The sequence below is a fragment of the Taudactylus pleione genome, unplaced genomic scaffold, assembly GCF_031769625.1.
Source record: "Taudactylus pleione unplaced genomic scaffold, aTauple2 ptg000190l, whole genome shotgun sequence".
NCBI classification, from domain to species: domain Eukaryota; kingdom Metazoa; phylum Chordata; class Amphibia; order Anura; family Myobatrachidae; genus Taudactylus; species Taudactylus pleione.
Window position 1 is genome coordinate 7,012,557 of NW_028284592.1, and position 19,081 is coordinate 7,031,637.

At 44.6% G+C, this 19,081-nt stretch overlaps 1 protein-coding gene across 1 annotated transcript in view; it reads right to left on the reverse strand.

Moving 5' to 3' along the window:
- LOC148519367 (cytochrome P450 2J5-like) overlaps positions 1 to 7,724 on the reverse strand; it is a 45,812-nt gene extending 38,088 nt beyond the window's left edge. Inside the window, exons 1-3 of the mRNA XM_088476643.1 lie at positions 7,554 to 7,724; positions 6,055 to 6,217; positions 5,590 to 5,739 (exon numbers count right to left, since the gene is read on the reverse strand). Of these exons, the coding sequence (XP_088332769.1) occupies positions 5,590 to 5,739; positions 6,055 to 6,217; positions 7,554 to 7,724 (484 nt within the window). The remainder of the gene's footprint in view (positions 1 to 5,589; positions 5,740 to 6,054; positions 6,218 to 7,553) is intronic.
- Between the last annotated feature and the right edge of the window lie 11,357 nt (positions 7,725 to 19,081).

Sequence of the window (19,081 nt, forward strand, 5' to 3'; positions counted from 1 at the left end):
GAGAAGCGCAGCAAAATGATACAATAGCGTGGGTGGAGGAGGGGACAGCACACAGGAGGTGCTTTGGGGGTGCAGAGGGGAAGACTTCTGCGGTGGCAGGCTGCAGGTGTGCAGGGTAATGGCAGCAGTGGTGGTGCAGAGCAGGGCAGTGCATGGGGGCATCAGTGGGCAACAGAAGAGTTCACTGGCGCTGGGCATGCATCTGAGAAAATAAAACCAATAAGACACAGATGCATGGACGTATCAGTGAGATCCAGCCATGCATCTGTGTTAAAAATTGAGTATGTGTAAAATAAAAAAAATTATGTGTCCCCCCCCAAAGCACAACCAGCTCTGGGCTTTTCACTGCCAGTCCCGGTTGTGAAAATACAGGTGACAAACGACATAGGGGTCCCCTATATTTAGCACAACCAATACCAGGATTTTGAGAGCCAGTCCTGGTTGTCAAAATACAGGGGACAAAATACATAGGGATCCCCTGTATTATCCATAACCAGCACCAGACCCTTTCTAGTGGGGGAATAATACCACAGCCAGGGGAACCCCTTCACCGGGTCCCACGGCCAAAGCATTACCCCTGACCGCTAGTCAGCCCAGGCCTGGGATCCTAGGGGAGATGGGGAACCCCCTAATAAAGGGGTCCCCTCTCCAGGGCACCCCAGGTCTGGGCTGGTAGCCAGGTGCTATTCTTGGCATCCCTGGGTGGTGGGTGCCGGGTTCATAATGTAAAATGTAGTGCAAAGCAAGAAGTACAAATATTGTTTTTTTCAGGTAAACTACAGGTCCCCACATGCTGGTACTTGGAGAACCACAAGTACCAGCAAGAGGGGCATTAAGGGCCCACTGGTACATATAATACTCCTGCAAAAGAAATATTAAAATAAAAATATAACACCAAATGTTTCAATAATTTATTTTGCTGCACCTTCACCTGGGGGGGTCAGCAGCCTTTAAGCTCTTTTACAGGACTGCTGCCTCCCCCAGAACTTCCACAGCATCTTCACCTGGGGGAGTGCCACCTCCACAGGGCTACCGGCATCTTCACCTGGCAGGCGCCAATCCACCAGGGCTTCCGGATCTTCGTCTGGGGAATGGCGGCCTTTAAGCTCTTTTTCATGGCTGCCGCCCACCCAGGGCTTTTGGTGTCTTCGCCTGATGGGCACCAACCCGGCATCTTCACCTGGCGGATGCCAACCCACCAGGGCTTCCGGCATCTTCACCTGGCTGGCACCAACCCACCAGAGCTTCCGGCGTCTTTATCTGGTGGGTGCCAACCCACCAGGGTTCCGGCGTCTTTGCCTGGTGGGCGGTGGCCAATTAGCTCTTTTATGTGGCCACCAACCTGCCAGGGCTAATGGGCATCTTCACCTGGCTGGCGCCAACCCACCAGGGCTTCAGGTGTTCTCTTCACCTAGTGGGCGGCAGCCTTTGAGCTCTTTTGCATGGCTGCCGTCCACTAGGACTTCAGCTGTCTTCTTACTTCAGGAGCTCTTCCATGCTCCCTCATCGCCGTCAGACTGCAATGCCGCTGCCTCGTGCTGTCTTCTATGAGCCAGCTGAGGGGAAGGGGCAATAACTTTGCAAGCCGTGATTGGCTCGTGGCAGCCATCTTGAATTTAAAAAATGCTGCTGAGGCGCCATTTTTGAAATTGGCACCGCTGCTGAATCCTGCAGAATGGCTGGTAGGGACTGGATACTCTCGGATCCAGACATGCCACCATGGCAGCTACCTCTGCTGGGTCCCTCCGCTGCTAGCGCCTGCACCACCACCAGGTCCGGCTGCCGCTAACGCCCATTACCTCTGCAGGGTCCCACCACCGCTAATGCCAGCCATATTTGTGCACACAGGTGAAGCCACTGTACACCCCCTGCAGAAGGCACCTACTGAGCATGCGTAGCAAGTTGACATTCCCTATCTATATAATGTGGCATTTGTGTGCTAATAGTTTAAAAACTGTAACTTTCTCAATTACCTGAACCCCAAAAGCACCTACAATGAAGCAAGAGCTACCTAATAAAATAAACCCCAAGTCCTAATTTGTCCTCTGCCCTGAGTTATGCCTTCCCAAATATCCCCCATAGACTAAAGCAGAAAAGTGGTCCTAAATGAAAGTGGCAGAAAAAACTGACAGTTTAAACTTTAGATTGTTCCCAAATACTCATGTTTTTCCCTGAAATTTGGCATGCAGCACCAAGCAACAGTTCTACCCATCCATGCCAAATTACAGCTCATTACGTTCAATAGCTTTTGAATTGTAGCTTCTTAAACACCATGCCCCCCTCTCAGGAATTCTCAATGGGAAGATTCAGTTTATTCGATTCAGCCTTAATATAAGGACATGACTGTGCCCGGTATGCAGTCGGGATGGCGACGGTCTAGATGCTGTCCATCAGCATCCCGACTGTCTAATCCCAGCAAGGGTCTAATGACAGGCGTCTAAATCCCGACATTAGGGTTACGCACCCCCGGGCGAGGTTAGGGTTAGGCACTTAGAGAGGGGTTACGGTTAGGCACTTGGGGGGGGGGGAGGTTAGGGTTAGGCACCCCTAAAGGAGGATTAGGGTTAGGGGGGAAGAAAGGTTAGCGATACTTACCTTAATTAACGATCGGGATTTTCACCCTTGCCGGGCTGCCGCTGTCAGGATTTGACTCCCCGTGCCCTTATAATAATATTGTATACAGTTTTACCCTAGTATATCCTCTTTTGTCTCCTAATTATATACAGTGCTGGAGCTTTTGAAGGGGCATTGGACATGATTCGGGATTGAAGCAAAAATAGAACCATAATCTCATTATAAAATGATAAGCATTTCTAACATCTCACTTTGGTAGGGGATCAGTTGTAAATAAAGAGGAATTATCGCCATGTATATCTTCTAAACCACTGCATTAACACTAGAAGCCGGGAGTCACTATCCGATGATGTCACACTGTGGCCCTGATTCAGAGCCGGACGCTCTGACAGAGTGCTCGCTCTGAATCAGGGCCGTCCTTCTGAAATTTTAGAGCGGCCTCCTGGCCGCTCGTATAGCTGTAGGTGACCACCCACAGCTATAGTGAGTGGCCAGGAAGATGGTCGCGATGGTCAAGACCATCGGGCTTGCGACGAGACCTTTGTGGTAGGGTCTCATTGCCGCAAGCCCTGGAGGGCTTTCGGCTCTATCAGAGCCGAGAGCACTCCCACTGACATCACTGACATCAGTGGGGCCGGCCCCAGACGGTAGGCGTTCCCATGGGAACGCCTCCATCTGAGCAGCCACGCCCCCGGCACGCCCACCAAAGGGGGAGTGCTGTCACTCACCATCGACAGCACGCCCCATTTGTAGCGAGACCTGGAGCGACGGCTTGCCCGTCGCTATCCGGGTCTCGCGCATGCGCACGACAGAGCCGCCTCCGTCCTCTGCATGCGCACTGGGCCAACATCGACCCGCTTGCGAGCGCTCAGCGCTCGCGAGCGGGTCTGAATTAGGCCCTGTGTCCCCTAGGCAACCCAACTGCGTGCAGGCCCAGGGGCGCCGAGAGGGGGGCAGGTACTAATTACCCATGCCCGGGCTTGCTGCAGGGGCCCGGCGGATGCCCGGGTCTAACGCCGCTCTCCTCCTCCTTCTCAGCTGAGCAGCCCAGCACACAGCTGCAGAGCAGCAGCAGTTTCCTTTGCTTGTTGGTGGGAACGATCATCCTGATTGCGTCCCCCCCTTGATATGCGCTGGGCTGAGGGGCTCACAGTGCCCCCCTCCCCAGCAAACAGCGCCTATTTGTGGCATTGCAAAGGTGGTATTTTTTCTTAAGGGGGCGTGACCATGCCTCCTGTGATTAGGCCACGCCCCCTTCACACAGGACCGGCCCAGCTCTTGGCAGTCCTGTGCAGGCTTCGCACAGGCCTGTGATTAGCTTAGTGATTAAGGGCCTCATTTGAAGATGTACACAATCACGATGGTTTGTGTACATCTCTGATGGTGGAAGGACTGAGCATGTGTTGTGCGCATTGTCAGGTTGCGCCAGTTTGGGGTTGGCTCCGGCAGTAACTGGACGAGGTGCCCCTGTTTTCTGGGCGTGCCAGGCTCTGTGTCAGAAGATGCGGATTAGCTGGCCTCGGCTATGAAGTTAAGACGGCAATTCTGAGTAGCCTTTGGCTTTCTCAGATGGATGGTGATGCAACCAGGGCCGATGCTACCATTAGGCAACCTTAGGCAGACGCCTAAGGGCGCCGGCCACTGGAGGGCGCTGCTGAGCCCACAAAAAAAATGAATGGGGCATAATTCATGGTTGAGTGGCATATAATGAATTTGTGGCAGTGTTATGAGGTACATTATGATTCAGGAACTCTGTTGTGTGTGATATTCTATATAGTATATTATGAATTTGGGACACTGCTGTGTGGCATGTTATTTAACTGGGGAGACTGATGCGTGGCATATTATGAATTTGAGGGCGCAAGGGAGGTTGATGAAATGCTGCCTAGGACGCCTGTAAACCTTGCACCACACTTGGATGCAACCGATGGTTGCGATAGTGATCCGATGCTGTGTCTTCAGACGCAGCACTCAGATCTGCGATGCTGTCAGGAGGCATCTTTTCTCAGACGTCTCCTGCTGCATTAGCATATTTTCACATCACTGCTGGGTCCAAAAATGTGAACTGCGTCCATCTCTGAATCAGGTTCTAAGATGGAACCAGGGCCCTCATTCAGAGCCGCTCGTTAGCGGCAGTACGCTCGTTCCGAGCGATGTTCGCACATCTGCGCATGCGTACGGTTTTTAGTACGCATGCGCGAACCAGTCAGTGCGGCCGAAAATCGTTTGTACGCTATATAGCGAGTGCCTGCTATTTTGAGTGACAGAATGAGGCGTATGTGGGTGGTAACAGGGGAAGGTGCTTGAAAACGGGGGAGTGGAATTCGAACGCAGGCGTGCTTAAAGGTCAAAACGGGCGTTTTAAGGGTGTGCATAATTAATCCAGCAGCGTCATTGACCACGTCACTTGGTTTTTTTATACTCAGAACTGCTCGCAAAATAGCGGTTGAAAAAACCAACCACAAGAATAGCGAGCAGTTCATACGCTGTACGATGTACTTGATTAATCTAATAAATAGCGGACATGACGTATGGTGCGAGCGGCCAGGGGGCGTTTTTATCAAATAAACGAGCGTATGTTTTGCTCGCTCGTTCAGACTTAGAGGTGTGAACAGACTGCAATGTGCGAACGGATCATTTGAATAGCCACCCCTTGTTTTTGAACGAACGACCGCAAATAGCGAACGGCTCTGAATGAGGGCCCATATCAGCTAAATAACAGATTTTACCTGTTTTTTTATGTGTTGCTTCCACTGAGATTCACTTGCATACTCTACTGAGACCATACACTACAGCAGGCCTGGCCAACCTGTGGCTCTCCAGCTGTTGTCCCAGGATGCTTTACCAGCTGATCTGTGGGAGAGTTGGCCAGGCCTGCACTATTCTGACACCCAGTAATATGATATATTGTGTATATTGTATAAAAACTATTAAATAAATTAATAATCTTTTCTAAACATATATTTTTACCAGTATGTACAGTAGATGTAAATATGACATGGTTATTTGAATTACCATTCTGGGCTGTAAAGGATTCTACTAGGCACCGAGCTTCTTCCTGAATACGTGATTCCAGTCCACGTTTACCTAGTCCAAGGTTTCGCAAAGTCATGAGTCCAAAGCGTCTCTGTTGTTTCCAGGTGTGTCCATTAGAAACTGCGATACCTATAAGTGGCGAGAATAAAAATATTTTTCATTTGATTTAGTTTTTATATTTTTAATTGAAAGTTTCTATTTTTATATTTGACTTTGAAAAGGACAGTGTACATGTTGTACCACCCCATGTCCAGATTTAAAAATATGCATAGAATGAATGTGAAAAATACACTTTATTTAACCATTTCTAAAAACTACTCAGTGTACCACACCAATTAGAGGTCTCTAATATTATGTGTCAGGGAGCCCCTATCAGTTTACTATTCTGCCAAGCCCTGTCTTTTGTTAATAATTATTCTTTTATGTGAAAATAGGTAACCAAACCTTTTCCTTTTGAAATGTCATACATGAAGCTGGAAACTGGACGTCCAGACATCTCTTCAGAGTGAGAGAGGATTCCATTCTTCACAGCCTGATAGCCATGTAGCACCACAATAGGTGTCTGCCCAAGCCAAATAGTGTAAATGTTGCCATAAAGTTTTGCCAACTGTTAAATTAAAAATAGTAATATTGAAAGTAGTCTTTACGCAGGTATGTATAGCCCACCAGTTTCATATGATTACTTTCTACCAGCTGTCTGATGTGAGAAATGCACAATGTGTGGTGATATATAAACCGATAGCTATCCACCATTTAGTCATCTTTATGAGACCCACATTAAAATATTCCCTTTAGTTATACAACTCTTAGCAGAATATTTATTAAGACTGATTAATAGAAAAAAGGTTCTATAACCCATAGCTAACAGCAGGGGCGGATTGGGATGGAAACCAGCCCGGGAATTTTATGGAAGCAGCCCTAATGAGGGTGAAGTCTACGTGACATCTGCGTCTGATTACCAACTCCCTGTAACAGTACCAGGAACACCCAACACATTTCTAATACACATGTTGGTGCGTGCATCTGAACCTGTACTGACACTCTGACACCATTGAGAAGCAACCGCAGTGCAACTCAGATGAATGTGCAGGCGAAAAACATTACACAAAAAAAATAAAACACATTGGCCCTCACAGGAAAAAACAGAACACATACACATTGACCCCCGCAGGAATAACATACATATTGGCTCCCACAGAAAACAATAAAACACATTGTCCTCCACAGGAAAAAACAAACACATTAGCCCCAATAGGAAAAAAAAACACATTGGCCCCAATATGAAAAAAATAAAACACATTGGCCCCCACATGTAAAAATAAAACACATTGGCCCCCACATAAAAATATAAAACACATTGGCCCCCACATGTAAAAATAAAACACATTGGCCCCCACATGAAAAAATAAAACACATTGGCCCCCACATGAAGAAATAAAGCACATTGGCCCCCACATGAAAAAATAAAACACATTGGCCCCCACATGAAGAAATAAAACACATTGACCCACAACAGGAAATAAAACGACACATTGGCTCTCACAGGAAAAAACTAAATAAACATATTGGCCCCTACAGAAAACAATAAAACAATAAAACACATTGTCCTCCATAGGAAAAAAAAGCTAGCAAACACACTAACCTCAATAAGAAAAAAATAACACATTAGCACCCAAAGGAAAAAATAGACCTATAGACTAGACATATGTAATACAGTATTATTGATTATCTATAGCAGTGTTTCCCAAACTCAGTCCTCAGGGACCCCTAGTGCATACTTTCCAGAGCTCATAGTTGGTGCAAATTTTATTACATACTACTGCTATTGTTGTCATGATTCATGCCACTGGCTTGGCCGGTGGTGGAGGTAGGTTTCCAAGCAATAGGAAACCCTCCATATATTTGCTTTCAGATATTATAGAAACAAATTGCAGAGGCAATACCTTATGGAGAATATCTGGATGCAGATTGAAGCTGAGGGTCCACAGATTCCCAATAAATGGAAGGGGAAAGGGTCCAGGCGGGAGACTTCTTACTTTCCATATTATTTTTATGTACTTGGCAATAAGAAGGCAGGCCAGAAAAGCCAACAACAGCTGGTGAACAAACCACATCGTCTTGTTTAGTAACAGCTCAACAATTCCTTTCCTTACTGCTTGGCTCCTTTTGTGCAGAGATGAAACCACGTCAGGCAGATCTTTTTTTATACCATTCTATCGTGTTCTCCTCCCACTGTTAATGGTTATCAAAGTAGTAAATTGTAATTTCTCAATCATCTGTACACTCATGAATTTTATTATTGCTGTTTTATAGATGCCAGCCAAACACAAGATTAATTATAACATAATAAATATTAATAAAAAAATTAACTGGAACCTTTCAGTTGTTGTTTTTTTGCTACAGTTAAGCTAAGGAAGCAATTGAATATATTTAAGAAAAATCCATTCAATTTAAAAGAGCAAAAATGATAATAATAATAATAATAATAATAATAATAATAATAATAAAAAAGAAAAAAAAAAAATATATATATATATTTGTAAATAAATATGTGTAACTATAGGTCAGTAATTATACACATGGGATTATTTACTAACATACGCCTGAATCAGAGTTGTACACTAGGTTGTCGCAGCCACTACTGTGAAATTGTACTAATGCCAAAGGAGGCATCTTGTGTAAATAGATGCATCCTGTGAGCTTATGTGATACGTAGCTACAGCCAAAGATGCGGCGTCGGATCACTCTGTGTGAACATCGGTCATCTGATTAACCTCGGGTTATTCAGGATGGCCGGTGTTTTCACACAGCAGAACACAGTGAAGCTCTGTACAAGGACACTGGCTTTAGTATGCCTAGCAAACAAGGCAGACATGTCCCCGTTTAATGGAACACTGCCTGACGTAGCCCACACTCCACCCCCAAATGGCCGCAGCCTGTCAATCAGGCTGTGCTGTACGGGCATTACAATTAAGCTCGTAGAAGGAGATCTGCACATGTGCAGTTCAGATCCTTCCTACATTGGAGTTGTACACAATCGGGTTTGCGTACAACTCTGATTCAGGTCCATAGTTCAGACTTCTTCACATTCATCCAGTCTCATGAACTCATAACAATAGGTGTCTGATGGATGGCTTTGGGTTAGATTACTGTGCACCTATTGTTTTGCATCTATTGTAACAAGATCAGGTTAAGTCCATTGCCTTGGTACAAGTATCCACAGCTATTTTTTGTATAGGAAAATAATAAAATGTCATAAATATACATCCTAGCCTGTCTAGCGCCAACTAAACAGTAGTCTCCCTCTCTAAGGGCTCTATTTACTAAATATTTAGTTACACCTAAAGATACTACAGGGCAATTGGAGTAAAAATTTGTAAAATTCTACTCCAAGTCCTAATTATCACTTATTTTTAGTAATCAGATCTTATTTCCCATAATTGTAATGGGAAATGTGATCTGGCCAAAGTTACTAAAAATAAATTGTGAAAAAATACTGGGGAAAGCCCTGTGATAATAACGCCACCTGGAGGTGGCGTTATCCAGGGTCTTCCCTGGTCACCGGACTCCTGATCTGCTCTAATGGGCAGAGCAGAGCCCGGAGCCGGCCCCAGTGATCAGCTGTGTGGTCAAAACAGACCACACGCTGATACACTGTAAAAAAAACTTACCTGAGTCCAGGGACTGGTATTCGGGGCTCCGGTGATGTCTCCCCTCCAGTCAGCCGGTCTCCCAGCCTGCACTGGGGCCCGGTTGTCACCTGAATCCCAGTGCAGGATGGAATGTCAGCTGACCGGAGCCACGGAGGCACAGATCACTGCAGGTAAGTGTAATTAAGGGAGGGGGGTCGCGGGGGTGTGTGTGTGTGTTTTATGTGATTGCGGGGGGGGCTTAGCAATGGGGGTGGGGCTTAGTGAAGGCTGGTTGGCGCATGCGTCGGTTCTTGTCACTGTATTTTTTGTGAAAATACTGTGATAAGTGTGCGGAGGGGATTCGCAGGGACAGAGCTTTAGCACAAGCTGTGTCCCTGCAAGGGATATTTAGTAAATCCTTGTGATATTTCCTGAATTCGCAAGCGAATTCAGTTGGTAATATCACACTACAGTGTCTCTTAACAGGTCTGTCAGCCTGCTCCCCAGATAGTGAGAGACTGCCCAGAGAAGCTGACACACTTTCTATCAGCCTCTCACAGGTGTTCTGGAAATGAAGGATGCTCATTAGTGGGATAATTACCACACACAAGTTAAGAGACATATATACCTCCCAACTTCCCCAGTACTTTTGTCACACTATGTAAATGTTTCTCATAGGTATGAACTAAACTACTAAATAAGGTCATACTTACCTACTCTCTCACAACCTGCGGGAGACTCCAATTTCTTGGGCAGTCCCCCACGCCCCCCGGTAGAGAGGGTCCCCCTCCTGCATCCTGCCACTACCTAGTGAAGTTGGCCGGATGGGGAGAATAATACCTAGAATTGCGGTTGTGAAGAGGGGGGCATGATGTAATGATGCAATTCTATGCTAAGGAGGGGACAGGGCCTAATAGACCAGCCCTACTCACATCACTGACCACTTGCATCTCCTCTCCGGGATTTTTAAAGTAGGCAAGTATGAACTATAGTAGGTTTGTTTACTAAATTTCATTAGGAGCTAGATCTTCAGATAGACATTAGTTTTGCAAAAGTATTTACATGCATAATTCTGTGTATTTGTTAGAGCTAGATACTTATAGGTCATATATATAAAAAAAACATGTCATATAGTCTACTGGGTGACCTCAAGTCCATGGGCCACTGCTTGGACAACCATGATCCAGGTTGTTATCCACTGCAACCTCTAAAGCTATAAAGAAAAACAAATTGCATTTTAATGGATGAAAATAATGTGTTCTATTAGGATTTGACCAATCTTGACATAAGTTAAATTAGCAAGAGTTTATTTTTTTCTGCAAAACTATAGCCTTTTTAACTTGTTTTTATGTTTGACCAGATTTAGATTACAACCTGTTGGTATAATTTGTATCTGATCAACCTCACTTGACTGACCGATGAGTAGAATCTTTCACGATGCAGCTAGTTAATCACGGTTTAGATGGCGGAGCCACATATTTCCCTCAAGTATAAACAATGGTGTCCCCAACATTAAAAGGACACCATGGTTTAGATTTGAGGTAACTATGAGAAGCTATATCCTCAGTTTTTATGATGTCTAATACTCAATGTGCCGTCCAGTAGTGTAACAAGTTTTTGACATGAGGGGTAGCAAAGTTGAAAAAAATAGTCGCTCCAGGCCCATGTGTTTCAAAATTCATATATTAAAATGTAAAAACATTTTTTGTATCCAAATTACATAAATAATTACCCTGGATATTACATTAATACTTACACCCCCCCCCCCACAACCTCCTTCCCCACAAACACATGCACTACAGAAGCAGTATAAAGTAGCACAGCCAGTACTCAGTGATTGCAATACAGTAAACAAAGCATCCTAAGTGATCATAGTACAAGTAGAAGAGCTTTCAGTGAGCACCATAGAGTACACAGTGACTGCTAAACAATCCAGAGATAATTTTTTTGACTGCCATACAATACAAAGCACATATTTGTGACTGCCACACAATACAGATAACATTTTTGGGACTGCCACACAATACAGAGAACATTTTTGGTACCACAATACACTACATAGAGCAGTTTTGAGACTGCCATACAACACAGAGAGCATTTTTTGATCTCCACAATAATAATCCCCTCATCATTAATTAATCCTTCCTCAGAAATCATTACCTATTTTAGCATCATTACAACACATCATTCAACATAAGTATCCCCTTAAATAATCTTTACCTTAATTAACCCCAATAAAAAACATTACCCCCTTCATCTTAATTAACGCTATTAAACGTTAACCCATAATAAATATAATAAACTTTACCCCCTTATACTTATTAGATTCCCTAAATTATACACATTATGCCCATTTGGCTTGATTTATACAAACAAATTAATTTGTTGTATCCATATTTAAGCAATTTTTTCCGATGAGCGGTGGGAGTGTGCGGAAACGGTCCTGTCAGTGGAAAGCAACAGCCAGTGAATCGCGAGGCTGCCTGTTGCTACATGAGGTCTCACAATGCAATGTGTGTCTGATCTCAGTCACTCACTACCTGTGTGATCTGAGGAGCGATGCTGCAGAACGGTGCTGGCGATTACAACTAAAGGTACTGTAAATAAGGGGGGGAGCAATGGAAGAGACATGGAGGGGGGCAAAGGGAGACACATGTAGGGAGCTGTAATGAGAGACATGGACAGAGATAAAGGGAGAGACATGGAGGGGGCTGCAATGAGAGACATGAAGAGCGACAAAGGGAGAGACATGGACAGAGGCAAAGGGAGAGACATGGAGGGGGCTACAATTAGAGACATGGACAGAGGCAAATGGAGAGGCATGGAGAGAGCTGCAATGAGAAACATGAAGGGGGCTGCAATGGGAGACATGAAGGGGGCTGCAATGAGAAATATGAAGGGGGCTGCAATGAGAGACATGGACAGAGGCAAATGGAGAGACATGGAGGGGGCTGCAATGAGAGACATGGACAGAGGCAAATGGAGAGACATGGAGGGGGCTGCAATGAGAGACATGGACAGAGGCAAATGGAGAGACATGGAGGGGGCTGCAATGAGAGACATGGACAGAGGCAAATGGAGAGACATGGAGGGGGCTGCAATTAGAGACATGAAGAGGAGCAAAAGGAGAAACATGGAGGGGGCTGCAATAAGAGATATGGACAGAGGCAAATGGAGAGGCATTGAGGGAACTGCAATGAGAGACATGGAGCTGCAATGAGAGACATAAAGAGGGGCAAATGGAGAGACATAGAGGGAACTGCCAGGGCCGGCTCCAGGGGGAGCCGCGCCATGTGCAGGACAGATAATCATCGACCATTTCCACGCACTGGTGAAAATGGGTGTGTGGCCTAATTGCCATAGGCCACACCCCCTAAATGACATTATTGGGGTGTGCCCATATGACATGCCTCCCGTTAACTTCAGGCTTGGTGCGAGCCCAGCACTACGTCAGTAGCTGGGTTGCCCGCAGCTCTCATTCTGCACTGAATGGATGCCACGAGCATGCACCGGCACCACCACACAGCTGCGGTGGTGGTGGTGCCGAACCTCCCAAAAAACAGAACTGTCCCGCTGAAATCGGGAATGGCTGGGAGGGGTGCGCCCTCTATGGGGTGACGCCCCTATTCAACCGCACTGGTCGAACATGCCTCGAGCCGGCCCTGGGAGCTGCAATGAGAGACATGGATAGAGGCAAATGGAGAGTCATAGACATAAAATATTATTTTTCATTGGATTTATGTGTATTATTTTACCAAACAACTTAAAAAGTCTAATAAGTATTTATAACCTGATCTGAATACTTATTACGTTATCTTGATCCAACTACTTAAAAAAACGGGGCTGCTCTGTAATTATTTTGACTTAGAGGTGCCTTGAAAAAATTATGAAGACCCTAAAAGTTCCTCGAACTGAGAAAGTTTGGGAACCACTGGCATAGATGCAAGTAACAGAACAAAATAGAATAGACTTGACAATGAAGTCACATGAGAAACTATAATCAAGACTTCAGGCTGAAAGTTTATGTCCTGAATTCACCTTACAAAACAATGTTTTGCTTTATTAGACCTTGCCTTCAAACTGTGTTGAACTCTGGTAGTAAACACTGTTGAACCAACTCACAGGTATATCTGGATTCATTCCACGAACTCGCTTAAACCCTTTCTTAAAAAGAAAGTAAAAAAACCTCACATAGGGCTCTATTTACTACAATCCATATGTAAGATGTGGTTGTAGTGTGATATTTCTGGCGAATTTAGGAAATATCACAGGGATCTATCAAAAATCCCTTGCAGGGACAGAGCTTGCGATAAAGCTCTGTCCCTATGAATCACCTTCGCACACTTCTCCCTGTATTTTTAAAAAAAATACAGAGAGACTGTTGCCCTGATTCAGAGCCGGACGCTCTGACAGAGCGCTCGCTCTGAATCAGGGCCAGTCTTTTTTTTTTAGAACGGCCTCCTGGCCGCTCGCATAGCTGTGGGTGACCACCCACAGCTATAGCGAGCGGCCAGGAAGATGGTCGCGATGGTCAAGACCATCGCGACCATCGGGCTTCCGACAAGACCCTGGTAGGGTCTCGTTGCCGCAAGCCCAAGAGAGATTTCGGCTCTAACAGACCCGAAATCTCTCCCACTAACATCACTCGTGATGTCAGTTGGGCCGGCCCCAAACGGAGGCGTTCACATGGGAATGCCTCCGTTTGGGCAGCCACTCCCCTGGCCCGCCCACCAAAGGGGGCATGCTGTCAGTCAACATCGACAGCACGCCCCCTTTGGTACGAGACCTGGAGCGACGGATTGCCCGTCGCTATCCGGGTCTCGCGCATGCGCACGACAGAGCCGGCTCCGTCGTGTGCATGCGCTCTGGGCCACCATCGACCCGGTTGCGAGCGCTCAGCGCTTGCGACCGGTCTGAATAAGGCCCTGTGTCTGCTCATGCGCCCGTCGCCGGCTACCACAACCCCCCCCTTGCGACTCCCCCCCTTGCGCCAGCTGACCGGAGCCCTGGAGGACATCACTGAACCACACAGCTGATCACTGGGGCCCAGCTCCCTCCTCTGCTCTGTTTGTTAATCCTGGATAACGCCATCTCCAGGTGGCGTTATCACAGTGCTTCCCCGGGTACTTTTGTTTTAGTAACTCAGGCCAGATCACATTTCCCATTACAATTATGGGAAATGTGATCTGCTTACTTAAAATATGTGATAATTAGGGTTTGGATTAGAATTTTAGAATTTTACGAAATTCTACTCCAATTGCTCTTTAGTAAATTTATGTGAAACTATAATAATGTGAAATGGGTATAAAAACACTTTATTTTAGTAAAATAATGTTAATAAATAGAGCCCATACTGCTAAACTCTGCAAATCTCATCTTCCTGCACTGCATACTTGCCTAGTTTTGAAAAAGCATTTCAGGGAGATTGTGAAAGCAACTCCTATAAGTGCGGCGGTAAAGTGGACTTTACTGCTACATCTGAGAGACGTGTCATGAAACTGACTTTCAACCCAATGTAAATGAGCCCCACAGCTGTTAGTAAGATCTAATGGTTAATGAAAACACGCAGATACTTTTTAGGGCTTGCTCATGTGTTTTACAAGGGTTTCAAGTGGCCACAAGAAACCTTATTTGAAAATGCATGTAGCCATAGGCAAGGGCGCCGAGAGGGGGGTGGGGGGGCGGGCTTGTTGGAGGGGCCCGGCACCCCTCCCCCTCCCTCTTACGTCATAGCAGCCCAGAACATGCTGCTGTGTGCTGGGCTGCACTGGGAGACTACTCATGGCTGCTAAAGCATCAGTCTCCTATGCCTATGGGGGGAGCGATCACGCTGATCATGCCCCCATTAGCTGTGGTATTTGCTCCAAGACAATGCCCAACCACATGTTGCAGCTGTTGCATTGGCAGCACTGACTGAAATTAATGGGACAGCACTGGTACACCCTCCATATAGCCCGGACTTAGCGCCCTGTGATTTCTGGGCATTCCCAGCCCTGAAATAAAAAACTATGCGGAAAGAAGTTCTCAACAGATGATGAAGTGAAAAATGCCACAGCTGCAACACTAAAGGTGATGTCACAAAACAGTCTACTGCACGTCTTTGAATCTTTGTTGAAACGCTGCAAAAAATGTATTGAATGTGAATGTGAAGAACGCTACTTTGAAGAAGAAAAATGTGTAGATCCTGAGTCATCTGATTCTAAATAATAATATGAGTCTCATTACTTTCCATTGACAGCTCTGCTCTGCTGTACAACTGAAATGTACATGAGACAATCGTTATGTAACATGTAAAATTAAAAGTGTTCATTTTTAAAAAATTATTCAAACATGGACATATATACTGTGATCAGCAAGAAATGGAACAGAAACAACGGGGTCATATGTAGGCAACAGTAACTTTAACAAACTGAATACAGAGTACAAATAGTAAACTTTCCCAAAGGCTCTATTTACTACAATCCGCATTTTGAATGCAGATTTTGAATGCAGATTGTAGTATGATATTACCAACTGAATTCGCATTGCGATTCAGCCAATATCACAGGGATTTACTAAAAATCCCTTGCAGGGACAGAGCTTGTGATAAAGCTCTGTCCTTGCGAAACCCCTCCGCTCACTTATCACTGTATTTTCACAAAAAATACAGTGACAAGTGCTGTTGACAAAATTAGTAAACTAAAAGTGATTACACTGCACTACAAAACATGAAATGGGTAGAACTAAAGATAATAATAATCAGGTCCCTGTGGAATAAAGTAGCCGGAAAACAGTTCTAGGTACAGTACATAAAATAAAACTACTCCTTAACCAGATGTTAAATAGTTTATAAAGAGACAGTTTTCATTTTCAATCCAATCCCAAATTATTTCCACAAAAAAAGTTGGTTTAATGACATAGATCTTTATTTTGAAGTATTTCTTAAAGACTTTAACCACTTCTTTGTGGAGGACAGGTGGGGCTCGTCCTCCAGATATACAGAAAGACTGCAAAGGACAAGCTTACTTACTTAACTGTCCCCCACCGTTCCTAACGATTGATGGGGACCCCTGCAGTCGTTAGGTCTAGTTGGGAAGAGACGTTGGTGCGTGCATGTGCACCAGCATCACTTTTGCAACAACAAAAAAATAAGAAAACGAATGAAAATGAAGGAAGGAACTTTAAGTCCCACTAACTCCTCAACACGACCACTTAAAATTGGGGGGTTAGTCTATTTAAAATATTGGAGCACCGTACTACTTAGTGCCTGGTGATCACTTGTGATCACCAGGCAATGTTACCCCATGCTAGGGAAATCGAACATTTTTCATATATTGGGGGAGGGCTCTGTCATCCCCCATAATAATAACAAGATAAAATATAGAAACATCTTACAAAAAGGTATAAACTGGGAATTATAATTCCCATGACAATTACAGTTACTAGAGATAGATGGTGTATAAAAACAGATAGAATTAAAAAGATGAAGTATACCAATTGCGTAGTTCAAATAGATGAAAAATGGAGCCACCCATGTGAACAAAGCCAAAGTTTAGTTGTGAACACACTGGATCCATGTGAAAGATAACTGGGCCAATTAAATGAGTGCTGATTTACCTGTCCTCAGAGTAAAGGTGAATGTCAGTATCATGGGGACATAATGTGAAAAAATGTTGACACAATAAAAGTGTAGTAGGCCCAACAAACAATGATTAAAGGGTAATTAAATATTTTATTTCTTTATATGTCCAAAGTCCCAAAGTACTCCACCCGGGCAGGAACTGGTGTGAGTGAAATATTCTCTGATTGTACATCACTGTGTAATCTATATATATAAAAGGCTAATGCTGCTCCTTACCTCTATGGGGGGAATTCAAGTGTGTTGCGCGCCAGTGGCCACTAGATGCCATCCAACAAAGCTATTCAACTGGTGCCCTGTTCGGGTGCAAACAGCTGCCAGCACTGACATTTCTACTCGCAGTCCCCACGCGCTGCGGAGCAAAAATGACGGAAAAGTGACCCGTTTGTTATGCGAAAATTCCTGTTTGAGTACTCAATGTTCCATCATTTTGATGGGCTGCTAATTAGTATTGTATATTGCCATTATAAAAAAAAGAAAAAAATAATAATAAAATGGGTCTACTTTAATTCTGAATCATAAAAGATACTGCCTGGCCCTTTATTGCTGTGACTCTATTAATAATTATTAGAGAATTATTGTAATGCATAAGCAATAAGGTGGTAGGGGGTACAGTTTACCGGATACTATTTTCTTAATGGTATGACATACCACCAGGTACCACCATACTTGCACAGCTGTAATATATCCTAGTAGTTTTTCCTCTATTGACTATTACAGAACTCCTGCTCTGTGATTGGATATTCACATTGACAGTCCCTAACTCAGACACGCTTCAGCTGTAGGTAATGCCAGAGTAATCAACTTGTGTTGCGGTTCTTGTTCCAGCCTTAAACTAGGTGGCGCTGTTTCATGGAACATCACGTCCCTGAATTTTATAAGCTTTTTATTTATAATGTCCAATAGTCTGTATCCTTTGCTTTCCTGCTACACTTGACTGACTTGGAATCCAGTTTTAACCTCATCTCCTTAGGGATGTGTGCATATGCTCTGAACTCAAAGACTTGGAGATGATTGACACTTGGCTTTCTTCCAGACCACGCCTCTAGTGGTGTCTTGCCTTTCACAACTAATGTGGATGCACAGTTTTTAGATCTACTGTGGAGGCCATTGCTTCGTCCCAAAACTCTATGCTAGGCCTCCGTCACTCAGCATAGTCCACCCTCTCTACAAAATTGTGCAGTTGGCCCGCTCACTGATACCATTATTTTTTGGCATGTATGCTAAGGTTATCTGGTGCTTTATACCAAATTTCTTCAAGAGGACAGCTACACTTTTATTCTCATATTCCCCGCCATTGTCAGATCTCGAGATCTTCAGTTATTGACCCATATGAGTCTCTTCCAAACTCTTGTAGTATGCAATTTTGTTAATTATTTAGATTTTAGTTTAATTACAAGTAAACATGTGTAATTCTCATGAAGTCATCGATGAATGTTTGGAAATATCGGTATCCACTTATCGATTTCACCTCTGTTGGACCACACTCGTCTGTATGCACAAATGCTGTTGATGCCTCAGCTCTGATTGCTGATTTTGGAAAGAGACAACAGGTTTGCTTTCCCTCTATACAGCTCTCACCTGCTGGGCTCTCTGAATTGAATTGTTGTTATATTTCACATCACTATTCCTGTTACCATCCTATCAAGGAGTTTCTCAACATTATCATGCTCTAGGTGACCTAGGACTTGATTCACAGTTGTATGCTATTGCTGATGCAGATGCGATTTTTGCAGTGGTGGATTTGCGAAAATATGCTAATGGAACATCCGCAGGGATTTGTACTGAGACACACACTGTAGCCATCACAGCTGTCCACAACTGCATACATATACACAGCAGCAGATGCAGGTCATACAAACATTAACTTCTTCAGTGAGTCTATGATCCTGCAGAACGGACAATGTAACAGAGATGACTGAGTAAGAAGTAAGAACAGTGGTAACAGTAATGGCTGTGGCAGCAGTAATACTGGTCTCACTAACAGGAGCTAAGTACTTCCACTCTATACAGTGGTGCATATAAGCACAAGCCCAGAGGTGACTTCATCCCGCCTGCCTGTCACATCAGAGGATACTGGCAACCCCTTTGTGAACATTTGAGACTAAACTGGTACAATCTTACCATATTGACACTTCGCTTGCTTTAATGCACTATAGGGGCCTGATTCAGAGATGCACACAATTCAGATATTTTCACAGTTGAATGCGTCTAAGTCACA